Source organism: Mirounga leonina, unplaced genomic scaffold (genome assembly GCF_011800145.1).
Source record: "Mirounga leonina isolate KUSES-001 unplaced genomic scaffold, KU_Mleo_1.0 Mir_94, whole genome shotgun sequence".
Taxonomy (NCBI): domain Eukaryota; kingdom Metazoa; phylum Chordata; class Mammalia; order Carnivora; family Phocidae; genus Mirounga; species Mirounga leonina.
The window spans coordinates 44,273,216-44,298,648 of record NW_023270855.1 but is presented as its reverse complement, the minus strand read 5'-3'; the positions used below and the strand labels follow the sequence as shown (position 1 = coordinate 44,298,648).

At 47.6% G+C, this 25,433-nt stretch overlaps 1 protein-coding gene and 1 non-coding gene across 5 annotated transcripts in view; both read left to right on the top strand.

Moving 5' to 3' along the window:
• LARS2 (leucyl-tRNA synthetase 2, mitochondrial) overlaps window positions 1-25,433 on the top strand; it is a 147,760-nt gene that overhangs the window by 57,396 nt on the left and 64,931 nt on the right. For all 4 annotated transcript variants that reach the window (XM_034998144.1, XM_034998145.1, XM_034998143.1 and 1 more), the window contains one exon: window positions 6,147-6,290. In XM_034998144.1, the coding sequence (XP_034854035.1) occupies window positions 6,147-6,290 (144 nt within the window). The remainder of the gene's footprint in view (window positions 1-6,146; window positions 6,291-25,433) is intronic.
• On the top strand, window positions 5,474-5,630 carry LOC118006131. The gene has a single exon (XR_004677961.1). It is a non-coding gene; the product is annotated as a small nucleolar RNA SNORA62/SNORA6 family (small nucleolar RNA).

Sequence of the window (25,433 nt, the reverse complement as noted above, 5' to 3'; positions counted from 1 at the left end):
AAAACAACACAAATTGATTGTCTTACAGTTCTAGAGGTCAGAAGCCCATGAAATGGGTCTCACTGGGATAAAAAGCAAGATGTCAGCCAGGCCACCTTCCTTCTGGAGACTCTAGAGGAGAATCTGATTGCTTGCCTTTTCCGTCTTCTGGAAGCTGCCTGCATTCCTTGACTTTTGACCCCACTTCCCTCCCCCTACCCCCAATCTTCAAAGCCAGAGCATAGCATCTTGCAATCTCTCTGCCCTGGGCTTCCATCCTCCCATCTCCTTCTGACTCTTTTGCCTCCCCCTTTCTCTTAGAAGAGTCTTTGACATGACTTTGGGCCCACCTGGATAATCCAGGCTAATCTCTCCATCTCAAGATCCTTCATTTGGTCATATTGTCCAAGACCCTTTCACAATGTAGGTAACATATTCACCAGTTTTGGGACCAGGACATGGATATCTTTGGGTGTGATTGTTCTGCCTGCCATAAGCCTCTTCTCCCTGATTCCCTGAGGATTAACCAAGTCGGCGCTTGTGAAGACCCTGGAATGCCTGGTACACAGTTGGTGCTCAATAAATGTTTGCCTGAGCATGCCTGCGGAGTTACCTGGAGTTGTGGTTTGTTTAAATTGGAAAAAACTCCTAACACTTCCTGGCTAATTCTAAGGCAGCCCATCCACGGCCAGGTATTAGGGAAGAAAAAGGTAGCTTATTTTATGGATTTCATTTAGAAAGTTAGTGTTTTTGTTGCTACTTGTTGCCTGAAAGGTTTCTGGTGTATTAATTTTTTTTTGAGTCCGCCAAGTCATGATCTTAAGAAAAAATCATAAATAGGATGCAGAAATGCACACTTGGTATGTTGTTTGAAGTGGATATCCAGGGTATTCTATTCCATGTAGGTCTCCTTTTATTGGATAGCTATTTCCAAATAGACTTTAAAACAGAAAACAAATTGATGTCAGTTGGTATTCCGTTCACAGGGTTTATTTCAAAATACAAACTTTTGAAATTAACATCAAAAAGTTAATTGACTCTAGAAAGACTGCAGGTTAACACTCTCTGTGAAGCATATTAAGCCAAAAATAACCTGCCTATTAATGCCTTTCCTCTAACAGCATTGTCATAACTTTTTTTGAAATAGGAGATAGCCTTAACCCTTAAATTCAGTTCTGGTATAAGCTGTCTAGATGAACTTACATTTGGGGAGAGTATTTTAACAGAGCATTACCAAACATAGCTGGAGTGTTGAAGTCTTTTGTCCTTAACTAGCGCCGTCTATCAAATGCTCATTTCCTTGGCAAATGGAATCTCTTCTTGCTCTCGCGAAACAAAAGTATTTTCAGCCAAAACTATGAATATAAAGACCTCCACTTGGCAGAACATTAATTTCACCTCTCTGGTTAAAAAAAAAAAAAAAATGATGTGGTAGAGGTAGTTAGTAGGAAGGGTGCTGTGTTACGCTTGAGCATTGTGGGGAATTGTGGAAGCCACCCAAACTGTGAATTTGCCTTTGGGCTCCTGCATGATTTCAGAGGCAGCTGGGGACGGAGCTAATGCACTGCTAGGTTTGCAGCAAAACCTTGCTTTCAGGGAGGTTCCTCGGGGAGGTTCCGGGAGCATACGGGACCATATATTGTGCGCACACGGGCAGCCTCCCGCTCTGCCCCCTCGTGGCGGTGGAAGGTAGTAGCAGTAAATAACCGGTCGCCTTGGAAACCCTCCCCTCTGGACTCAGTCCAAACTCAGGCCCATTCTGGATAGAATGAGCAAGATGGATTTTGAGAGATCGATTTTTTAATAAGATCTATGTGGTGTTCCTTAATGAGGCGTGGTTTTGTCAGGAAAAAATGCTAATGGACCGTGAGAAGATCAATACCCTAAAGCATCCTTCTGGAACCTGCAGCTGCCTTACAGCATACTCAAGAAAGGTTTTTGGTAGTATAAAAGCAGAAGCCGAGGAGAAAGCGGCAAGAAAAACGATGGAGAGTAGCCAAAGGCCCGAGGAGTGAGGTGTTGGCCAGGAGACGAAAGCATGCTAATGGAAGGTGTGATCTAGAAGGGACTGGCGCCCTAGGTAAAGGGTGAAGCCCAAAGAAGGAAGGGGAAGGAGGATCCAAGAGAAGGGGGAGGATGAGATAAAGCAGGAGGTTTGGAACAGGAGGCTCACCAGGGCAGTAGACTCCACACAGCAGCTGTGTCATAGAGAAAACTGATAAATGAGAATTCAAGATGAAAACACCTTGAGAATCCCCAGCAGAGCCCATAGTCGCCCATACCTCTGAGAACCTACAGGCCAAGAAGGGAAGGGAGAAGGGGGCAGAAATGTTGGGACACCCACCATCACCCTTGTGCACATGGCTGATTGAGGTTTATGATTGTGTCACAGGGCACATTTCAAAAAGCCTTTCTGAAAGCTTCCCACAAATCACTCAAACAAACAAAAAATATGAATCCTGGTATTTAACCCCTGATCAGCTGGGGACATTCTCTTACTTGGAACGGCTCGTTCTCTGATGTTGCCAGATAACTTAAGTGAGGGAAGCAGTGGGCGGAATCTCCCAGAGTTCAGTGTGTTTGCAGGTGTTTTCATGATTTCATGGATTGATTTATTCATTTAGTGATTTAAGGTTGGTTTCAAAATACGGGTACAGGCTGTTTTACAAATAAGGCTAATTAACTCTAAGGGAACACAGAGGTGGCTTTAGTAGGTAATGGCAAACAAAGGTCAGCCAGGAAAGGAAAGGAAATGACCGTAGTCAGTGATACTGTCCAGAAACGATATTAAACGTAGCAAGACCGCGCTTGAGTAGAAATCAGGGTGTCCATCAAAGTCAGTGTTCAAGACGAGAAGATCCAGGAATGTCGGATAAGAGAAGACTGGTTTCAAGGGAGGCTATATGATAGAGGCTTTTATAAGAATGGAGACCCGAGAAAAGGGATTTGGGAAACAGGTCCTGGGGACTTCATGAGGTTGCACACACTACACACCCAGGACCCCGGTGGCCCTGCATTTGGCCCACCCCCTGGATTAACCACTTGCGGAGAGGCTGCACCTGAACCCTGCAGGTCTGGGGATGGGCTGGATCTTGGTCCTGGGAAGAAACGTCAGTGGGTTCTCCCAGCTGATACGTCTTTGATTTGAGATGCTATTTCTTTTGGTGCTTTTCCTCTCCCCACAAGACTTTCACGGGGGGCAAAATTGGTTTTGCTTTTATTTGTCTTTCATTCAATACCAGGGTTTCATTATAACGTATAAACCTTTTCGGAGCACATCTCCCTTATTGTATTTTGTAGCCTAGAGTCTGCGAGATGCCAGGCCGTGTGGGAAATGTTAATAAGAAAATAGAGTCCTATTTGTTTTTGCAATCTGCAGTGCTGTTTGCTTCTCCCATATCGGAGGCTTTCTTTCTTTCTTTCTTTCTTCTCTATTTTATACAGTTTTAGTTGAACATCTTTTTTGGGGCGATGGGGGCTCTTGAAAGACCTGTCCGTGTTCCTAAATAATACTTGGCCCTTTCGTTTTATCTTTTATTTTATTTTTGAAGTTTTATTTATTTAAGAGAAAGAGGGGCGGAAAATGTGAGTGGGGGAGGGGCAGAGGGAGAGTGAGTATTCTCAGGCAGACTCCCTGCTGAGTGTGGAGCCCTATCCTGAGATCATGACTTGAGCCGAAACCAAGAGTCAACACTCAACCAGCTGAGCCATGCAGGCACCCCTTATCTTTTATGTGAAGTGGTACCCCTCCCTGTAACCCTGTAACCCCTAATATAGGCAGTGATCCTTAGTTTATTGACCTTAAGTTTTTAGATCTAAGATACTTTTGTCTTATATTTTGTCTCTCTATATTTATGGATTCGGGGTTTTTGGGGACTGTGGAATGAGAGGAAAAACATCTTTCAGTGCATACCTTTCCCCCTCTGCCTCTGTGCTTTTCAGGCTTCAGTTCTTCATGGATGCACTATGTTTTAGTTGTAAAAACACAACCCATAGATGGGTTAGTCTATCCTCCACTCCTAATTTTTAGATATATCTCTAGATCAGTCATGGTCTCTGCAGGAAATAAAGGGCACACCCGAAAGCAGTTATTGAAGAAAATGTGATGAAAGGACTGATTTTGTGCAGAGTTTAGGGAAACCCACAAGGAATGGTCAAGCCCCTGGCACTGGCCACAGAGGGAGGCCTTCGCCAGCCCAGGCTGAAGGGGCTGTTATTGGAACTGGGAGAGCAGTAGCAGAGGCCTGTGTGGCAGAGGCTGCGTGGCCTTTGGGACTGCGAGGCACAGCCTGACTGGGAAGATGCCAGGGTGCCTCTCACTGGTTGAGCACAGGTGTAGGGCAAGGGTCCAGGTGAATGCAGGCGCAGAGATCAGCTTCCTACGGTGCAGACCAGGGTGGAAAGAGGATTTGGAGAGGCAAATGGACAATGCTCGGCATAATCTCTTCTTAGAATCGCTCACTAAAATTTTATTTATTTAAAAAAAATTATTTTAAAGATTTATTTATTTGAGAGAGAGTGCTTGCGAGTGAGCAGGGGGAGAGGCAGAGGGAGAGGGAGAGAAAGAATCTTCAAGCAGACTCCCTGCTGAGGGCAGAGCCCGACCTGGGCTGGATCCCATGACCCCGAGATCAGGACCTGAGCCGAAATCAAGGTTCGGCCACTCAACCAACTAAGCCACTCAGGCACCTGTTATTTAAAAAAATTTTAAAAAACAACGTGTATCAAATCAGGATATTTTAGTGCATGGACACATCTCCTTCTTTGGAGTCATTGTATTCATGTGTATTCATTACCTTCTTTGTCCTAAGTTTTACCTTAATGTCATAAAGGAATGAGCATCGACAGCAGAGGTATTTCTTTTAAATGACGACAGAAATGGATTAGAACTCTGGAGAGAAGCTTCCTGATGGTTAAGACTATTATGGTTCAGTCAGCCGGACATGTCTATGGGGATATATCTCAGAATATTGTTAGCCTTTCAGGGGCAGATACTGATTTGGGAGAAGGTGCAACAGAATTTTCTGGGGTGCTGGGGATGTTCTGTATCTTGATGATGAGCAATGATAAAAATTTGTGAAGTTGTATACTTCTGATTGATCCACATTACTCTCTGTATGTTCTACCGTAATTTAAAAAGAGTTTTTAGGGACACCTGGGTGGCACAGTCTGTTAAGCATCGACTCTTGATTTTGGCTCGGGTCATGATCTCGGGGTGGTGAGATCAAGCCCCGCATCGGGCTCCATGCTCAATGGGGAGTCTGCTTGGGATCCTGCCTCTGCAGAATCCTCTGCCTCCCCACCCCCACACTCACCCACACACTCTCTCTCTCTCAAATAAATAAATCAGTCTTTAAAAACAAAACAAAAACAGGAGTTTTTAAAAGTTGCAAAAATTTTTATAATTTCAAGAGACCTGAGTTCCTGCCCTTTCTCTCACTTACTGTGTGACCTCAGACAAGTTATCTAATGTCTCTGTTCCTCAACTTCCTCCTCTGTAACACTGGGGTAGTATAATATTCTCGCCTCACTGGCTGGCCGATGAACTCACAAGCGTAGGTGGTGTGCTACACGAGGGGCAAGTCTTTTGCTAACACCACAGGGGTCTCTGGCCCAATGAGTGGAGTTTGATAGTAATTCTTGCTACAAGTAATGGTAATAGTAATAATAATAATAATATTCTTACCTCTTAATGTGGCTTAGAAGAGCCAACCTTAGTTTGGCCCTTAGCACAGCATCTGGTGTGTGGTAATCACTCAATAAATGTTAGTTACTTATATTCAAATAAATATATTTGTTTCCCCTAAAATAACCTGATCCTGCTGAATTCCAGGTACCATTTTTTTTCCTTTTCCTCTGTTTACTAAAATCCCCAATCCTGCAGGTTCATCCTCTCACACCAGAAGATACCAAACTTGATCAGGCACATGCTCATGGGCTCCCTCCCAAGCCTGCTCTAAGATGAAAGCACAGAGGTAGCTCGTGTGTTCTGTCCTTTTTTACAACGTGCTGGTGGTTTCCTTGCCCAGTAGTCCTCCCAAGGAGATGCCCTCAAGTCTCAGAGCAGAGATACTGCACTTGCAGACCCTCTCATGTAAGGAACCTCGAGATGACCCTATTCCATATGCTCACCAGATGGCATCATTTTGTTCTATGAATCATAACAGGCCTTGGTTAACTGGGACCCAGTGGATCAAACGGTGCTTGCCAATGAGCAGGTGGATGAACATGGCTGTTCATGGCGTTCTGGAGCAAAGGTGGAGCAGAAGTACCTCCGACAGTGGTTTATCAAGACAACTGCTTATGCAAAGGTGAGTATCCGCCTGGTGCCCCCCCACCCCCAATAATGCCGTCTGTGCTGGGAGGCAGCACCAAGGTCTTCTGGGTGTTGGAGAGCCTCACTCTTGGGAATAAACTCTAGGAAGGGCTGTTGGAGCCGTGGGTGTGTAGACTGGAAGCACACGAGCCTCAGGGTCGCTCAGTGCAAGGGAGATGGGTTTGGGTGTTTTAGAGGTAAGTCAGGAATGGCACCTGGGGATCATTTTGGGCCATTGTTTGCTGACCTTTCAATACACTCAATCATTGTGCTGCCGTAGAAGCCAAAAAATGTTCAACTTTATTTGCAGTTATATCAGCAATAAAGCTAGAAAGGAAAAAAGTATCTTCATCTGTATAGTACTAGTAAAACCTCCAGAAAGATAATAGGACATTCCAGAGGGTCCAGAGAAGACCATCTAAAAGGAGTGAAGAGGGCCACCTGGGTGGCTCAGTCGGTTAAGTGCCTGCCTTCAGCTCAGGTCATGACCTCAGGGTCCTGGGTCCGAGCCCAGGGCGGGCTCCCTGCTCAGTGGGGCATCTGCTTCTCCCTCTGCCCCTCTGCCCCCTGTTCATGCTCTCGCTCTCTCTCTGACTCAAATAAATAAATAAAATCTTTTAAAAAAATAAAAAGGAGTGACGAGATGGTCGTTCTCCATGAAGGAAGACCGGAGTGGAAAGAAACTAAACTAGGAGCCGAAGCTCTGATTTTAACTCTTGTTGTGTCCCTGATTAATAGTGTAAACTGGTGTGCATCAGGAGGCCCAGTTTTCTCATCAGTAAAAGGAGTGAGTGGGACCAAGTGGTTTTTAAGGTACCTTCTGGCTCTTTTCTGTGTTCAGGGATTGAAGGCAAAGCCAGCCGTTTAAAGAGGGAGCTCGCTTATTAAATTACCAACAGCCTGAGCAGCAGAATGCATTCTGGGTATGCCAGAACCACTTCTGCAAAATACCCTCCGAGCTTACCCAGTTTCAGGATATGGAATTGAGGGATCACTCCCTGAAACTCCAGAGAGAAATGACTAGAGCCAATCAGGGACACTTCGCTGATCCCCGTAGTTTTTCGCTTAAGACTGGACATAAACGGGATCTGAAAAGGTAAAGACATCTTGAAAGGCCAGTGACTTCGTGCCATGGTAGTTCTCCCCCTGTGGTAGTCACCTTAAGAAGGGTAGTTATACCCAGCCGTAGTAGCCCCTGGGGTGCTCTGTCAGAGACGGTAGGGGGCTGAAATAGACTTTGGGTCTGATTCAACACTGTACCTCTTATATGCCAAGAAAGCACAAAGTTGTAAATAACCGCTGATCACTACAAAACTTGGCTGAATTAGAACCGCAATACGCCAGCTCACAATACCAGTGCCGTATGGATACATGACCTCCAGTTTTCTCGCTCCAAAGACAGGTCTTCAGTGAGGCAGTTTTCCCATGGCAACTTCTTCAGAGTGTAGCAGAGAAGAGTGTACGGATTTGGAAAACTACCCATTAGAACTTGTTAACACAATGCCTTGCTCCTTTGAAACACATGGTAATATCGAGAGACTGAGAAAAACAAAGCTGAAGACATTGTTTCTGTAACATCCCAGCCAGTGGGAGCCCCTTTTTGCTGACAGTTGGGGTCCACTGCATTACTGGGAGGGAAGCCAGGTCAGCTCCAGATGACTCTGCAATAGGCATTGTGGGAAAGGCCATCTCATTAGCTCTTTCTTTCTTTCTTTCTTTCTTTCTTTCTTTTTCTTTCTTTCTTTCTTTCTTTCTTTATTATTTTTTATTTTTATTTTTATTTTTTTAAAGATTTTATTTATTTGTGAGAGAGAGAATGAGAGACAGAGAGCACGAGAGGGAGGAGGGTCAGAGGGAGAAGCAGACTCCCTGCCGAGCAGGGAGCCCGATGCGGGACTCGATCCCGGGACTCCAGGATCCCGACCCGAGCCGAAGGCAGTCGCCCAACCGACTGAGCCACCCAGGCGCCCTAGCTCTTTCTTTTTTGACCTCCGCCTCCAGTTGGAAATGTTATAACCTAACTGAGGGACATTATTCTTTAAATTGTCAGCTGTGAATTTTCAACTGTTTAGCAGAAATTGTTAGTTACCATGGTGATTCACCTGGTTTTGCTGAACTCCTGTGCGGATTTATTGAAAAAGCTGTCTTTGGAGGTCAGCACTTGGTTTGCCCTGAAAATCAAGAGAAGAGGGAGTGGTGTGGGAGTGGTAGGGGCAAGCAGAAATCTATGTTCACTGCAGGTCCTCAGCTGAGGGCTTCCCATGCACAAAAGCAAGACTCCAGAAGGCCTATCAGAAAATGATAGCAAAGAGACTGAGAGGAGATCAGATACCAGAGGACTGCACAGTGCTCGGAGATCTTGGAGTTATGGCCCAGCCAGAAGTACGCAGTTGAGACCCCCAAAAGGCCATATGTTAGAAGTATAGATGACACCTTAGGACCAAAGACAAAATCAGAAGAGACTCAACTTAATAAAAAATAAAAGTAAACCTGATGGTTTCGAAAGGAACTTTCAGAACAAAACTCAGCACCTTTAAAGGGAGACAATATAATCCAGACTCTCTTCATGGCTGGTTTTTATTTGCATGCCCCACATAGAATAAAAAAGTACTAGACTTGCAAAAAATCAGGAAATTGTGGCCTGTAATCAAGAGAAAAAAAGGGAGAGGGCGCAGCCCAGTAGAAATAGGTCCTGAGATGACCCAGATGTTAGAATTAGGAGATAAAGCCAGAGACATCTGTTATATAAATGGTCTGGGACTTAAAGGAAAAAATGGTCATGATGAGTGAACAGATGGTGAATCTCAGAAGAGAAATGGAAACTATTTAAAAAAAAAAAAGAACTGGAAATCTAAAACAGAAAAGTACAATATCTGAAATAGAAAATCACTGTTTGGGTTGCAAAGGGATGTAAGGGTTAAGTAAGGCCATAAAGTTGGAGAGGAGCTCCTTCATATAGGGACTATCGTGTGTGGTGGCCCCAAAATAGAAATGTATATGATGATTTTGAGAAGCTGAAAGAATGACAGTATAACTGAAACAGAGAGCCAAGAGGAGAGATTTAGTAGGGCTGGAGAAGCCTGGGGTTAGGGGCCAGATCAGGCAAGGCCTTTTAGGTCTTAAGGATTTGGACTTTATCATGGGGGACGTGGGTAACCATGGAAGGACTCCAAGAAAGGAAAAGACACGGTCAGATTTGTGTTTTTATAGATTCGCTGTGGAAAGAGCAAATGTGGATGCAAAGAGACCAGTTAAGAGGCTATTACAATAGTCCGGGCGTGCATAACTTAGACTAGGTGGGAGTAGTGGGGAGAGATGGGCAGGTTAGGAAAATACTCAGGTAGTGAAATTTGTAGCACTTGAGACTCTATTGGATGAGAGTGTGTAGGAGATGGTGTCATCAAGAAGGACCCTGACTTGGACACTAAGTGGATGAATACGCTACTGACTGCCATAGGGAGTCCTGGAAGGGACATATTCCTGACCCTCTTGAGTATGCAGTGGCCCTGAGACTGTTGAGTAGAGATGTGCAAATAATAGGTGCTTGGATAAATGGGTTTGAAGCTTCAAAGATCAAATGAGATAAGGCATCTACCTTAAAACCTGGTATAGTGTTCAATCAAGGAGGAGGTCCTGCCATAGAGAGAAGGATGAGTTAGTAATGCTTTCAGCTGCAAGTAGCTGAAAACCCGAGTTAATGGTGGCTTAAACAAATGGGAGTTGACTTTTCCCACATAAGAAGGCCCAAGTTGCTGGGACTGAACCAGGATCGGGCTCTGAGTTGGTATCTCGGTTGTTCTCTTGGCCCTTCCTTCCTGCCTATCACCTCATGGTCGCAAGATGGCTGCTGCAGCGCCAGACATCCCATTTCCATTCAAGACAGAAAGAAGCAGAAGGGGCAGTGTGAGCGACTGTTTCTTTTACCTGGAAAGCAAGAACTTCCCCACAAACCCCCAACAAAGTTCCACTGATGTTCTGTTGGTCCCATTTGTGTCATGTGGCTACTCCCCAGCTTCAAGGGAGACTAGGAAAGCAGGCTTGGGCTTTTTAGCTTCTGTAGTCAAGCTGTTAAGCTGTGTGAGGGAAGAGAGCGGGCAGTGGGTGCTGGGATGGCCAGTGAGCTGTGCCCGCGCCGGTCATCTTCAGAGCTTTGTGTCTGTGTCCGGTTTTGCTGCTCTGGGGGCTGCCTCTGATGCATACACCTGACGGTCTGCTGGGGAGCGTGGCTCTGGAGGGGCCCTCCTTTCAGTCACTTACCTTCCAGATGAAGCAAGACGATGCCCGATGTGAACATTACAAGGAACCCTGAAATGCAAAAATCCTTTATTAAGGCTGTTCTGTGACGTTATTGGATGTTTCTCCCCTCACCCCCACCCAGTCTCGCTAGGACTGTTTGCTTTGTGAAATGTGAAGAAAACTTGCAGTAGGAGTATCTGAGGCACATGAATTAGTCTTGGCAGGGATGTGTGGGAGGTATCTGGTGGGCAGCATGACGAGGTGAGAGCAGGGGGAGGAGCGGGGATTGCAGACCTCCGCACAGAAAGCAGAAGAGATTCTGGGTCTGATGGAGCAGATGCCTCAGTTCCTGCCAGCAGGGTGACAGTTGGAAGGCGAGACAAAACAGAGAGCCAGCTTCCCATTTGAACTTTCCTAATAGGTCTGTGGTTTCGATTTCTGCGGCTGCCTCCTGCAGGCCCTCGGCCGTCAGGGCACAGTACCTAGGCTCCTCTCTGGCGTTAAGATGGGCATAATCATGCCCTGATGGTGCTTAGTCAGCCACCACACCAGATTGTTGGGTATATTGTCCCAGTTTTCAGGAATTTCTAGAATATCAAGAAAGTCCATCTCCCCCTCCCATTGCCTACCTGCTTGCCCCTGAGCTGATCAGTGCTCTGGCTTTTACAGACACCGTCTTCTTTAACCCTAGCGTTGCTCCCTTGAGGGCCAGTGTGCCTGTTCGCCCCATTTTACTGACAAGGAAACCGAGGCTCCCATTAGTAGTAAGTAATAGCCCTGGGATTCAAATCCAGGTGCTCGAGCTCGTAACCAGCAGTCTGTACCCTTTCTCAGGGAGTGTGCATCCGTTCCTTCTTTCCCCAGATGTTACCGAGCGCCCGGCCAGAACTGGGCCAGGTTCTAGCAGGTGCTTAGCAGGTGCTAGCAGGGAGTGTGGAGGCTGGTGCGGGAGACAGTCTCGGACTGAGGGGGCGCACCCCAGTGGAATCACTGTGACGATGCAGGGGAGCGCAGGGTGGTGAGGGGGGAGCCCCAGGTCTGCCCTGTGTTCCAGGAAGTGATGAAGGCTGCGAAGCACAGAATGTCCGTCCTGGAACATTTGATTGCCTTCCAGACGTGCCGGAACCTTCATGTCTCACAAGTATTTCCACGGAGAATTTCTGCTGGCAAGAGGCAGCCGGGCAATGATGAGCCCTCATGAAATTAGGGAAGATGGGAGGGAAGAGCCCCCAGCTCCCTGCCCCTTTGTGCCTCTCTTCCCCCCAGTTTCACCTGGGAGCTTGCGGGCAAAGTGGAGGTGCCTTTCCCAGAACACGCTGGTTGTGTTTGAGCCTGCAAAGAGTGAAAACACGGGGTGGGGGAAGCAAGGAGGTGAGGGAAGGGGAGTGGGCTTTACGACAGGAGCTCTAGAGGCTGGAGCAGAAAGACAGCCCCAGAGGAGCCAGGGTGCTAAGTCCCATCTCCAGCATGTGTCCCTGGGTGCCTAAGGGTCCCCTGCCCTCTGGAATGGGGCCCCTCGGGCTCCCTGGTTCCAGTCCTGAGGCCTTGAATTGCTCGTGAAAGCGTTTGGCTGTCTTCTGGAAATTGGGCCTGGGGCCCGGCTTTCTGCTCCTACCCTCACAGCCACTGTCAGCCCCTGAACAGAGGCTGACTCTCCGACAATGCGGGGAAATGCCTCTCCCTGACACTGACCAAGTCATCCCTGTGCGCTCGGGAAGCTTTGCGAAGGGACTGGTCAGTGAGGTTTGACAGCCGGGCCCTACCCTGCTCCCTGCCCCCAAGAAAGACCCTTGGCACTGGGGAGGGGGGGAGCTGCTCCTGTGTATGCAGCCTGAGCCCTCACAGGGTGGGCGTAGGCCCAGATGAGAGGTGGGCCGAGGAGGCAAAGTTTCTGGGAACCAAGAGGAACCAGTGAGATGCGTTTGATGAGCTGTCCACTTCTCTGCAAGGCTGTTGGGATAAAAAGCAGTGAGGACACTGACCAGGGCCACATTTAATGGTGATGGCTCGGGTTTATCTACTGGGCGGGTTTGCTCTTCAAAGCCCTGTGGCTTTAAAGCTATTACAGCGTCATTGTCGCCATGCCCTTCTGTGGCCTTCTGCGTCCCCGCCTGTAAAAAATCCGTTCTCAGCTCCTGAGTGGGAGGCGTGGCAGAGCCCATGCGGGCTCCGACCCTGGAGCTCCTGAGAGCGGCCCTCGGGGGCACCCTGAGCGCGAGCTTCCTGCTGGAATTCTCCCCCGTGCCCCGCTGTCTGTCCTTTTGGAAAGCGCAGACTCTGCTCTTGTCCCCAGGATCTGCTTTTGACACCCTGTCTCACAAAACTAATTAGTTGTTAAATCTGCTCCTTCTTACGTAATCTCTCTGACTTCTTTCTCTTCTCTGTATTCCCCGCCTCTCCCAGATCTTTCCTCTCCTAAGCTGTACAGTGAACGTGATTCCCCCCCCACCTTCCGTGCTGTCCCCCCCACACTCGTCGGGGTGATGGTTGGCCTTCTTACAGGGAGAGCCACCCCCTAGCCCCTCGGAAGTCCTTCTGGATGGTAGTGGGCAGGGCCCAGGGGGGTGGGAGCATAGAGGTGAAAGGAAAGCGGGTGCCTGGAGGCTGACAGCTCCCCGGCCGCCCCCAGGCAACGCTCCCGCTGCCTGGAGTAGATCGTGGTGTGACCACAGCCGGGGGTGATAGTGACACTGCTGGGGTGGGGGTGGGGGGTGGCTCTGCGCAATCCTTGGTGGGAACTCTGCCCGGAAGGGTGCACCAGAGTTGGTGTGGGGCAGGGGCCCTGGCTCTGGGATTCTGAAGCCCACGTGTTTCTGGATGGTACTGAGATGACCCCGGCAATTAGATTTCCTCTCCCTAAACACTGGGCCTTCCTGTCCACCTCCGGCAGGCCCCCTGCCAGTGCCTGGTCACATTTGTGTGCTTTCCATTAGCCCCGTTCCCCGTGAGCTCTCCTTCCCTTCACCCTGGCGCCTCACACCCACCCGTGTCCCTCCCGTCTGGGAACTGAGGACAGCGGTGCCCACACAGCCTCCCCAAAGCACTTCTGAAGCAGACCCACAGGCTCCCAGTTGGCACGCACACTCGGCAAACGAGAAGTTTCCATTTCTGTGTTGTTTTGGGGGTTTTGTTTCTAAGGTAGAAGGAATGACTACAAAAGGAAAATGAGAGAAATAAATTAATACTGTTGATCCTTGAACAACATGGGCTTCAGGGGTGCTGACCCCCCCCATATAGTTGAAAATTCACAGATAACTTTTGAGTCCCCAGAAACTTAACTACTCATAGCCTACTGTTGCCCAGAGGCCTAACCGGTAACAGAAATAGTTGATGAACACATATTTTGTGGGTTGTATGTATTATATACTGTACGCTTACAATAAAGTCAGCTAGAAAAGAGAAAATGTCAGGAGGAAAAGAAAATCATAGGGAAGAGAAAATACATTTACGGTGCTGTACTGTATAGACCAAACACATGATGTTCGAGGGTCAAATGTAATATGCTTCTTAGGTTATAAATTGCAAATCTGATTAGGAAAAAATGAAGGCAGAACTAAACATGATGTCTTGCTCTTAAACCCTGAGTGGGCTTTCTGAGTTCCTGGCCAGGTCCTTTTGAGGTGTAAGGACCTCCTTCCTTCTTGAAGTATTAGTCTAGACCCCATGGAAGTAAAGAGATTTATTTGTTCGCACCTCGTTGTGGTGGGTGTCCCTGGGCATGCCAGGGAGGGCTGTGTCACCAATGAACCCCTTTAGCTCAGGGAGACATTTGGATTTTAAAGATTTTATTATTTGAGAGCGAGACAGAGAGCATGAATGGGGGAAGGGGCAGAGGGAGAGGGAGAGAGAATCCCAAGCAGACTTTCTACTGAGCACGGAGCCCGACACGGGGCTCTATCCCACGTCCCTGAGATCATGACCTGAGCCAAAGTTGGAGGGTTCAATGACTGACCCACTCAGGTGCCCCGACATTTGGATTTTAAAGCTAAAAGAAACTTGAGCAAACAGTGCACAGACTCCCCCACATTTAGCCCACAGTCTCCTGTGCTTTTTAAATCCCTGCCCTGATCTGAAAAACAAATGCAAACCAAAAAACCGTCATGATTTTGAAATTACAAAATCAATATGATATCTAAAGACAAAGGGATCAGGCGTTGGTTCTCTCTCTTAAGCAGCCCACATCCTGCCCTCCTCCTGCTCCCCAGGCGGGGCTCATGGCCGGCTCGAGGTGTCCTTGAAAATGACAGACCCAGCCCATTCCTCATTTTATAACTGAGGCCCCCAAGCCCAAGAAAGCCAGGACCCAACTTGGATCTCCTGAGACCCAGCCCAGCTCCTGAGCCCGGGTTCGCAAGCAACCAGGCATTTCAGAGCACGCAGCGCAGTCGGAGGGCAGGTGTCGAAAGAGGGCCAGACATTAGCACGGTAGGAACTGTAATGGGGACAGGGCCAGGGCACAGATGACCACGTAATGGCAGGTACAGTGGTTGGAGGTTTTCTAGTTTGTTCTTGATGGAGTTGGCTTGCTGGCCTCTGCACTGAAATGGTGTCTTTTTGTGTCCTATCTCCCCTCCAAGGTCCTCTCCGTACCCCGGACCTTCTGAGCCCAGCTGCTCGGAGAACAGGGACACTGATCCCGTGGCTGCCGGGCTTTGAGAGAAGCAGGCATTAACAGCCACATCCACAGTCGTGTGATCATGTTTTATTATTCAAAATCAGTGTCCCTCTTAGAGAAAGAGACAATTTTCCACAGTATCTTTCCATTTCTTTCTGTTTTGTTTACTATTCCAGAGTGGCTAATTTTGAGTGTCAGATTTGCTTGAAATAAAGATTTAATCCTTTCTAGAGCTGTAATAAGTTGTGAACTCTGGCAAAATGCAAATTCTAGTAGTTTAAAAAGAGTATACTAACGCCATGATCTTAACTATGTGACCATCCCACGAGTAACCACCACCCTAGTACATTTTATCAGTAACACGTGATGGGCATTTCATCTTGTGCTCCATGAGAAAGAAAAATGGTATCAAAGGCACCATTGATTGTAAGACATGTCCCAGTTTCAGCATTTGTGGGGAAAATGTGCATCTTTGGGGCACCTGGGTGGCTCAGATGGTTAAGTGGCTGACTTGATTTCGGCTCAGGTCATCTCCCTGGGTGTTTATATTGATTGTGGGAAACTGTTGTTGGAAACTTTTTGTTGTTGTTCTTCATCCCTTTTCCTATTTTCCAGAATGATTATTATCATCTTGGTAATCATAAAACAAAACACCTGATAGCAGGGTTATGTCAGCATTTATTTACATATCTTCTGTAGACCTGAGTGCCTTGAAAGGGATGGTCTTAATGTTCCTGCAAGTTTTCAATTTATAGGCAGGCTCCAACGTGAAGGTAATTGAGCAGAATGTCCCCTGGGACCACTGTCCCCATTTTTTTTTTTTCCCCGTATTAGACCAGTAAAAGCTTTCAGTCTTGCTCCCAAGACTCTGCTTTCCCGGAACAAAACCACCTTTCCAGACAAGGGTAGCCTAGAGTCACAGATTGGACTGAGTACGTGGTGCCTGCTCCCCGTCCTGTGGGGTACAGGACAGCCCCGTTTGTGTCCTATCCACCCGGGGGCAGTGAGGTGACCTGAATGGCCTCTGGGAATCAGAAGCAGCCTCATCCAGATGACTGCCACTGGGAGAGTCTGTCCTCTCTCCTCTGCATTCCTAGGGGCGTGGTGGCGACATTTCAGAACCTATGCTCACCACCTCTTGGAAGTTAGTGGAGTTAGAAGTATTCTGCCAGAGAAAGGGTTTGCTTGGGTCTGAAGTGGGGAAAAAGGCTGCTAGGTGTGGCCAGAGTTCATGTAGGCATACATGGATAAGAGGAGATTCACCAAAATGGCTGCCACCATGCTTCCTGGTCTCCTTCCCCACATCCAGCCCTGGTGGTTGCACCCAGAAAGGACTTCCTTCTCTCCAGCTACATGGAAGCTATTTAATAGCACTTGGTGTGTCCCTCTCTTTGCCTCAGCTCTGAGACGCACACTTTTATGTTCGTGTGGGCTGCTTGGCGCCTCTTCTCCCTTGACCCCCGTGGTCCCAAGAATGCAAGTCGTGTATCATCATTAGGATGCCTTGCTCAGACCTGGTTTTCTCCCTTCTGGATTAACAACACGTTCTCTGGAATTGAGACTCTTGGACAGCACAACTCTGTTTGCAAATAAATGTTTTGCCCTGAGATGCCACAACAAATGGATTTTGCTAGAAACACGTATCACCTTTCAGAAGAGAGGTGAAAATACAGCTATCAGAGGGAAGTGAGCAAGGTAAACATCATGCCACTTGAGCTTTTTCTTTCTTTTTTAAAGATTTATTTATTTATATTTGACAGAGAGAGACACAGCAAGAGAGGGAACACAAGCAGAGGGGGTGGAAGAGGGAGAAGCAGGCTTCCTGCGGAGCGGGGAGCCTGACGTGGGGCTCGATCCCAGGACCCCGGGATCATGACCTGAGCGGAAGGCAGACGCTTAACGACTGAGCCACCCAGGCGCCCCACTTGAGCTTTTTAATGCAGAAATCCTGTGTGCAACTTCATGCCAGAGTCAACGCAGGAGAGGGAGACGAGGCTGTGGGAGAGTTTATTCCACTAGAATATTCTAGAGGGGACATCTAAAGTTTTATAAACATCTTACTGCCTTCAGCATTTATTTTCCTTTATTACAACTCAAATATACGACATGTCTTTGGAGTGACTGCGTTGAAACGATCTCAAAAACAAAAAGAATGAGGACATCTTGGCAACAAGATTAAGTTTTGGAAAGAAGTACCTATGAATTTATAATTCAAACATAATTGCTGCTCAGATATACTGATTCAGAAGGAGGCTGAGTGTTAAGACTTTAAAAAGTGTCCATTTTAGGGGCGCCTGGGTGGCTCAGTCGGTTAAGCGTCTGCCTTCGGCTCAGGTCATGATCCCGGGGTTCTGGGATCGAGCCCCGCATCGGGTTCCCTGCTCTGCGGGAAGCCTGCTTCTCCCTCTCCCTCTGCTGTTCCCCCTGCTTGTGTTCCCTCTCTCTCTCTCTCTGTCAAATAAATAAATAAAATCTTTAAAAAAAAAAAGTGTCCGTTTTAATTAAATCTTGTCATTCTCTTCCATTCTGCCTCCAGTGTCCAGCTCTCCAGACTCTGGTTTCTGAACTCTCTCTCTTAGTAGCTAATAAATCCACTTCATTTCTCAGTTTCCTAAACTTTTTTTTTTTTTTTTTAACCAAGGTCTTCTAAAGTGTATCATGTTTTTAAAATCGATTCTTCTGTAATTCTTACTTGTGGTCCTGCCGCACCTTGTTGTTAATGCTTTAGCCCACGTATGGGCTTTAGCCCTTTCTTGGGAGGTATGGATTTATTCCTGGCATTATATCTGCTTCTTTGAAGAAAGAGTCAGATTAGCCATGTTATATTTAATTCTCTTTTTATCCCCAGCTTTTTAGTTTTAATCTTCGTCTCTCTTATTCCCGACTGTGTTTTGTATCCCTGAAGCTTTTTTGATTGGATGCGCACATCAGCCCATCTTTTGTTGGTTCATGTTCTTAAACTCTGGCTCCTATTCAGACTCACTAATGTACAGTCCTGTTTCAACTTCTTCAAGCATCTGCATTCAGATGGTGTGGAACAGCAGTGGCTGTATTTTCAGCCCTATCCTGGTGAAAATGATTATAAGGGTCCTTTGCAAAACCACAATTCTCCTGTGTATGCTGAGTAATAACCACAGGGAAATGGTACCATTTGACTTCAAGTATTAGTGCAGTCATTATTCATAATAATTGAATGAGAAGCCCATCCATGTGGTTAATTTCTAGGTTTTGCAGATGGAAGAAGTTGTCTTTTGTCTAATTTACATCAAGATACCTGAAAACAGCACAGGGAGCCCAGAACAATAAGGAGATCTGGGTAATTCATTATTTGGGGTCTGCTGTGGACTTGGTTGAGTGAGCCATTTTTTTCATTTATTAAGTGAGGGGAGTTGAATAAATTCATGGTTGCCAAACCAGGCCGAAGCCTTGGGATTGATGGAGAGGGACCCGAGGAGAGAGCAGGGCGGCTCCTGGAATGGTTCAGCTTTCAGCGCTTACATATCAAGTTCCCTCTGATGTCGTTGGAAAAGTGATTTCACTACACTTTTAAGAAGAGTCTCAAAACCTGCTGTTTCCCCAGGTTTGGGGATTCTGCAAACCAGTACGGTTTCTGTACATTGAGGTTGGCCAGGGTGGGGGAAGGGGGCATTGCCAACTGTTTGCCAAATGTAAGGACATGAGACTAGATGAATTCCATCTGCTATTACCGTAATTGCCCCAAAAGGAGGAAGGATATATGATCTCAACCGAAACACCCAAACAAACGGATAAACATAGCCTGCATTAGATTGAACAACTGCAGCAGCAACCATAAATATCCCCCACATTGTTCCTGGTCTGGTGGAGATGGTGGGGCAGCAGTGCAGGATGAAGGAGAGGTCCCTGGGGCTGTTGGGCTGTGCTCTCTAAAACCCTGTTCATCAAAACTCAGTGATGCATAATGCGTCCGTGGGGACGAAACAGGGTTTGCTGGGGTTCTCAAGATGTTGATTTCATTTGGTTTGTTTTTTAAAAGTTCTTCTGGTTTTTAGAAATAGTCCTAGATTTGGTTGAGGTTTTAAGCAGGTGTCCTTCCCCCCTCCCCCCATTGGCATATCCAAACATTCACAGTTCATTCTCTTCAAATCTTTTGTCCTCCTTGAGATCTGAGTATTTTAAGCAAAACACCTCCACCAGAAGCATTTCAGCCTTGACAATTCAATCTAGAAGGAAAACACAATGAGAGGGCTTATGCACTACATAGCTTCGTAATGCAGGGGAGGGGAGGGGAGGGGTGTCAGACGCAGTCAGCATTGGACCCTGTCAACTGAATTTTCTGTGGCAGGAGAAGATAGTGTGGTCTGTGGAGCTCATCTTCAAGTCATGTAATGTGGGTTTTATCCAATGGAAAGACATCATACCCCGTTAGACCGCGTGTGGGTTTGCTTGGAAGTTAAATGGAACTTAATTGATTCCTGGAGAGGAAAAGCCGTGGGTCGTTTTCAGAGTTTATAATGCACTAGTTATGTGCCTGTGGGCATTTAAGAACCCCTAAATTGTTCCATAAATTGAAAAGCTTTCTAGAATGTGCAGTTTAATCAGAAGATTGATTACTAGTTTATTAATATATTCTTGTTGTGATATTAATGTGTAATATATTCGAGATTTTATACTTTTGTTACAGTGATACCAAGGTAATACAGTATCAGCTAATATTCATCAGGATGTTGAAACTTTTTATTTTTTATTTTTATTTTTTTTTAAAGATTTTATTTATTTATTTGACAGAGAGATAGAACAGGTAGGCAGAGAGGCAGGCAGAGGGAGAGGGGATCGTGATCTGAGCTGAAGGCAGCCGCTTAACTGCCTGAGCCACCCAGGCGCCCCTGGATATTGAAACTTTTTAAATCCATTCATCTTAATTAAGAAATGTGGTTGTGAAAAAGTTACTCTGGTTAACTTCAGCCACAAAGGAATGGATCAGAAGAGGATCGGGTTACTCCCAGTTGGGTGGGAAGGCCAGAGACCCCGACTTTGGCAGGATTCAGGGAGCACAAGGACACGGCTAAGATCTTGCCCAGGAAAGATCTGGTTAAGCCATCACCGCTGTCAGCCTCGGGATGTCCCGCCTCTCGGGTCTGGTGTGGCATTTAAACCAGTTCCCTGGGTGCCTCTGGGTACCCCCCCCCAAGCCTGTACCCAGCCCGTACTGTGACTGGTTATGCTGTTTAGCTTCCACAGAGGAGGACAGTGGGCCCGGGAAAGCATCCATAGTGAGTGGCGGGGCCCTGCCACTCACCCATCGTGGATTGCCCCCACGAAAGAAGAGCCTGCAGGTGCTGGGCAGTTGACGCAGTGCAAGTTCACTGTTCTGCCACTGTTCACTGCCACTGGGGAGAAAACTCGAGGAAAGTGCGTCCTCATTAAATGAGGGCTGAGTAGTGTCATAAGGACTGGAGTGTGGGGCCTGGCTCCAGTTAGCTAAGTGATGATGGGCAGATTGCTGAACCTCGGGCGGCCTCTGTGTCATCTGTACAGAGAGGGGGAATTGTACTGACAGCCTCAGCCCCATGACTCCATAACCAGAGTCTTCTTTCCAGCCATAAAATTGAAAAATAAATGAGATCATAGACACGGGCTGAGCTGTCATAAGCATCTCTTCCAAGTTCAAGAAAGGGGGAGTCAACACTCTGAAACCCGGACACGGGAGAGCTTGGATGGCAGGGTGGTCATGGGGGAGCAGGTGTAGGAAGGGACGGGCTTTGAGCACTGCTTTCCCAGTGCCCCTCCCACCCCGTCCTTGCGGGGTGCCCTGGGGAAATTGCTGAGACTTGTATTCTCATCTGCGAGGTGGACTGGTGCTGTCTTGTGCTGTCGTGAACAGGACATGTGCCTCATCTTCAATGATGCCACACACATAAAAGTGCCTGGTGCGTAGGAAGGATTCCACAGAGATCATTCCTTCCCTGCCCGGGGGCCGGGGAGCCGGTTCTGCTGGTTCTGCTCTCCCAGTCTCGCCCTGGAGTAGAGGGAGTTAAATGGCAATTTAATGAGCATTTGTCCAACCCAAGGCACGCATCTGGGCTCTGGGCCAGGCCCTGCATGGGTTCCACAGAAAAACCAGCGGGACTAAAGCTGTGTCCCGGAGCCCGAAGGCCAAGCTTACCCCACGCCCTGCTCTCCAGGAGCCTGCTGGGACTGAGACCTGTGAGCTCCGCGGTACCAAACTGAGGACGTCTGTGCTTCGTGATCCTACTTCACTGTGAAATGAAATGCAGATAACCATATAAAGCAAAGAGATAGTTTCCCGATTTCTTTGCAAGCAGCCATCCTTGGAGGTCAAGATGCTGAATTGTGCCGACACCCGGAAGCCCTCCTCCCTGTCCCTTTCCCGTAATAAACGGCCACTGTGCTGTTAGAATAGGCTCTTTCTGACTTTCCTCTGTAGCTGTCACCCACGTGTGCCTCTCTAGACTCTGGGGCTTATTCTTACCCTCCCTTTTTTAATTTGAGGATGCCTTTTAAGTGTCTTAATCTGCAGGTTTGCCTCTTCCTCCTTTTTGTTTTCTTACAGTTTACCTGTTGAAGTAGCCGGGCTGTGGGGCCCGTAGAGTTTCCTGGGTTTTGCCGATCGGACGTCGGTGGGGCAGTGTGACATGCTCCTGCCCTCTGGAGGTCCTGGCGCCTTTTATCACACCAAACACAATGTCTGCTATCGCAGAAGGAGCTCAGTGACCATTTTGTAATTGAAGTGGACGGGCATGTGGGAACTTGGGTACACGATTCATTCATAATGGAGATACCACATGCCCTGTCCAAATTTCCAAAGCCGCTGGTGACTTTGAAAGAACCGACTTCTAGGAAAGCCTTATGTTTACATGAAGTATGCATTGCAGTTCTACCAACTCACTTGGTTTTCTCTCTCATGCATCTTGAGGACCTCGGATCCAAGATAGAATCCCAGGATTTGCCTTACGCTCCGGGTTATACTAAAATTAGTTGTGCAGCTTCTCAAGCCTGTGCTGTCAGTAACAGAAACTCTTCCGTGTTTCTAATATTCATTATTGAGCATTCTCAAACTGCCGCACGTGTACGTAGCCCCGCAAATTCACGTTCTGTTTAGGTCAGCCAGGAAAGGGAAAGGCGGAGAAGCCGTTGTTCATCTGAAAGAGTCAGGAAGAAGGCTGTCTGGATCAGATCCATATTCTAGCTAGCTGAGTGTTCATCCATACGCTGGATGTATGTGGTGAGTCCGTTTCCAAAGAAATCCGATCCAACTAAATCTATGTAAAACTACACATGGCCTATAATTGAACTTCTCTTTGATGAGTCAAGATCTTATACTGCCTTCAGCCATCACCATGAGTGATTTTTAGACACCCCAGAAGCCACATTTAAAAATAAATCTGGTATCAGGTTTTTTTTTAGCCCTTTATAAGTTTCTCTCTGTCTCTCTCTTTTTTTAAAGATTGTATTTATTTGAGAGAGAGAGCAAGAGAGAGCATGAGCAGGGGCAGAGGAGAGGGAGAAGCAGGCTCCCCGCTGAGCAGGACCCTGAGATCATGACCTGAGCCAAAGGCAGACACCCAACCAACTGAGCCACCCAGGCGCACCTGTAACTTTCTCTTAAAGTAGAATGCTTGCAGCGTTACAATCATGGGGTTGAGGCCTCTTGAGATCCCTACGAGAGGGAAAGGAAGGGACGCCATTGAAGCTGAGAGGCCACCCAGGGGTCCCCTGAAGAGCCAGGCTATGCTCATGGTGCTGGGCCCCAGGAGGACGAGGCCACCTGTGTGCAGTCAGCAGTGTGACCACAGGGACGGGTCTCCCAAAAGCAGAGCCTCAGCTGCTCCAGATTATGTTAGAGACAGGCTTCCTCTTCATTATCGGAGGGGAGGAGAGGACGAAAAAGGGTTGGTTTCTACCTTACCTTGGCTTGAGGCCCATTTCTCATTTCTTTGTGTTTTTCCTGGATTCCACATGTCAGCTGTACACTGTAGGTATATAGTAGGTGCTGCGTACTCAGTGGTGAGCCAAACTGAACATGGTGCTTGCTCTCGGGGAGCAAGCACGCAGCCCAAAGAAGAGATGAACGATAGAGAGCTGGAGAGCAAGGAGAATGAAGGGGCATGTTGGCCAGGTGGCCAGAGTGGGCCAGGAGCATAGCCTGCACCCATGCCTTAGGCAGGTTTGGTGTTTCTGAGAAACTGAAAGCACGTCACTGTAATTAAAGCATAACGAACAGTCTGCAGCAGGAATTGCACCACCTTCCCAAAAGTCATTTTTCGCTCCAGCAAATACAGAAACGTCATGGTCCTGTTGGGCTCCTCTGTGTGTCACCATCAAGTATTTTATTTTATTTGGGAAGGGGGAGGGGGCAAAGGGAGAGGGAGAGAGAATCTCAAGGAGACTCCACGCCCAGTGCAGAGTCCAGTGCGGGGCTAGCTTCATCTCACGACACTGAGATCATGACCTGAGCCGAAATCAAGAGCCGGCTCACTTAACTGACTGAGCCACCCGGGCACCCTAACCGTCAGGTATTTTAGATTTCTCCTGAAAAGCCTTCTCACGATCACAAGGAGTTGGAACGTACATATGGTATTTGTACGTGGTTGATTTGTTCCTTATTCTAGTTAAGACTAGCAGCTCTAGATCCCTTTGATCCTCCCCTGAGAGATTTGGGCAAGCGTTCCTAGTACAATATAGTTTCATCAGCATCCTACAGTGTCTCAAGCACAGATCGTGGTGAACTCTCTCAAGTCTTACCTTAAATTTTTCTTTTTTTTTTTTTAAAGATTTTATTTATTTATTTGAGAGAGAGAATGAGATAGAGAGAGCATGAGAGGGGGGAGGGTCAGAGGGAGAAGCAGACTCCCCGCCGAGCAGGGAGCCCGATGCGGGACTCGATCCCGGGACTCCAGGATCATGACCTGAGCGGAAGGCAGTCGCTTAACCAACTGAGCCACCCAGGCGCCCCTACCTTAAATTTTTCTATATCTTCTTTATCAACTGGTTTTCACGGATCTCCTTTCCAAATTACCAAGTAGATTTTAAAATACCCACAGTTTCTGGTTGATTACGTTTTGTCATAAAAAGCATTTTTCAGGGCGCCTGGGTGGCTCAGTCAGTTAAGTGTCTGCCTTGGGCTCAGGTCATGATTCCGGGGTCCTGGGATCAAGCCCCGTGTTGGGCCCCCTGCTCAGCGGGAAGCCTGCTTCTCCCTCTCCCTCTGCCTGCCGCTCCCCACTTGGGCTCTCTTTTTCCTCTCTGTCAAATAAATAAAATTTTAAAAAAGCATTTTTCATCTTTCATAAGTAACAGTCCAAAAACGGGAGAAACCTAGGATCATGTGTTGGAAACGACTTACAAACACCCTGGGTGGTTGGGTCTCTGCATTGAAGATTGTGCTGAGTGTCCCATCACTAGGTTCGTTGGTGGCAGGAAGGAAGGGGGCCTTCCTAGCCTTGGTGTGTGGTTGTGTTCAAAGGACAGCTTGAACTCACGAGGCTTCCCAGTGCTCTCCTTCTTCCATTTTGTCTGCTTTCCATTTTCATGTTAGTGTAGCTCTGCTCCCTCTTTCCTTCGCTCGTCAGTCGAGACTGACAGCCCTGCGGCAGGAAGGCTCACCGTGTCACCGAGCAGCCGGTAAGCCGTGTTCCATGCAGCGCTGTTCCTTGCCCCTTACTGCAGGCAGACACCCCGTAGCCCCACACACGGTAGGGGCTCCCCAACTTTCATTCCCTCACTTGTGTTTTCCCATTATCTATCTGCTTCCAAATTCCCTTTTCCCCCCCTTCCTGTCTTTCCTTTCTGGAGCCTCGCTTTCCCCACCCACCCACTCCCGTGACTTCCCTTCTCCTTCTCTGGGGTTCATCCACCCAGCTCTTTCGTATCTCTCCCTTATTTCTCACTCTGCTCATTTTCTTCGCTGCCTTCCCACGATTTTCCTTTTCCCTTGCCTCATCTCCCGGACCTGCGTCTCACCTTCTGTGACGCTAATTGCACCTGGCATTGAATTTTGATCAGTTAACCGACTAACAGCAGCAGACTGCATGTGTACATTGTTTGAACTTAACGGGAGGGACTCTGGCACATCCTGCTTTGCATATGCCCAGGTCCCCAGTGCCTAATGAGGTTCTGGTGTGGACAGGTGGGTGGCTAATACCTTGTGGTGGAATAAAGAAATGAATGGGGGCGCCTGGGTGGCTCAGCCGGTTAAGCATCTGCCTTCGGCTTAGGTCATGAACCCAGGCCCTGGGATCGAGCCCCGCGTCGGGCTCCTTGCTCAGTGGGGAGTCTGCTTCTCCC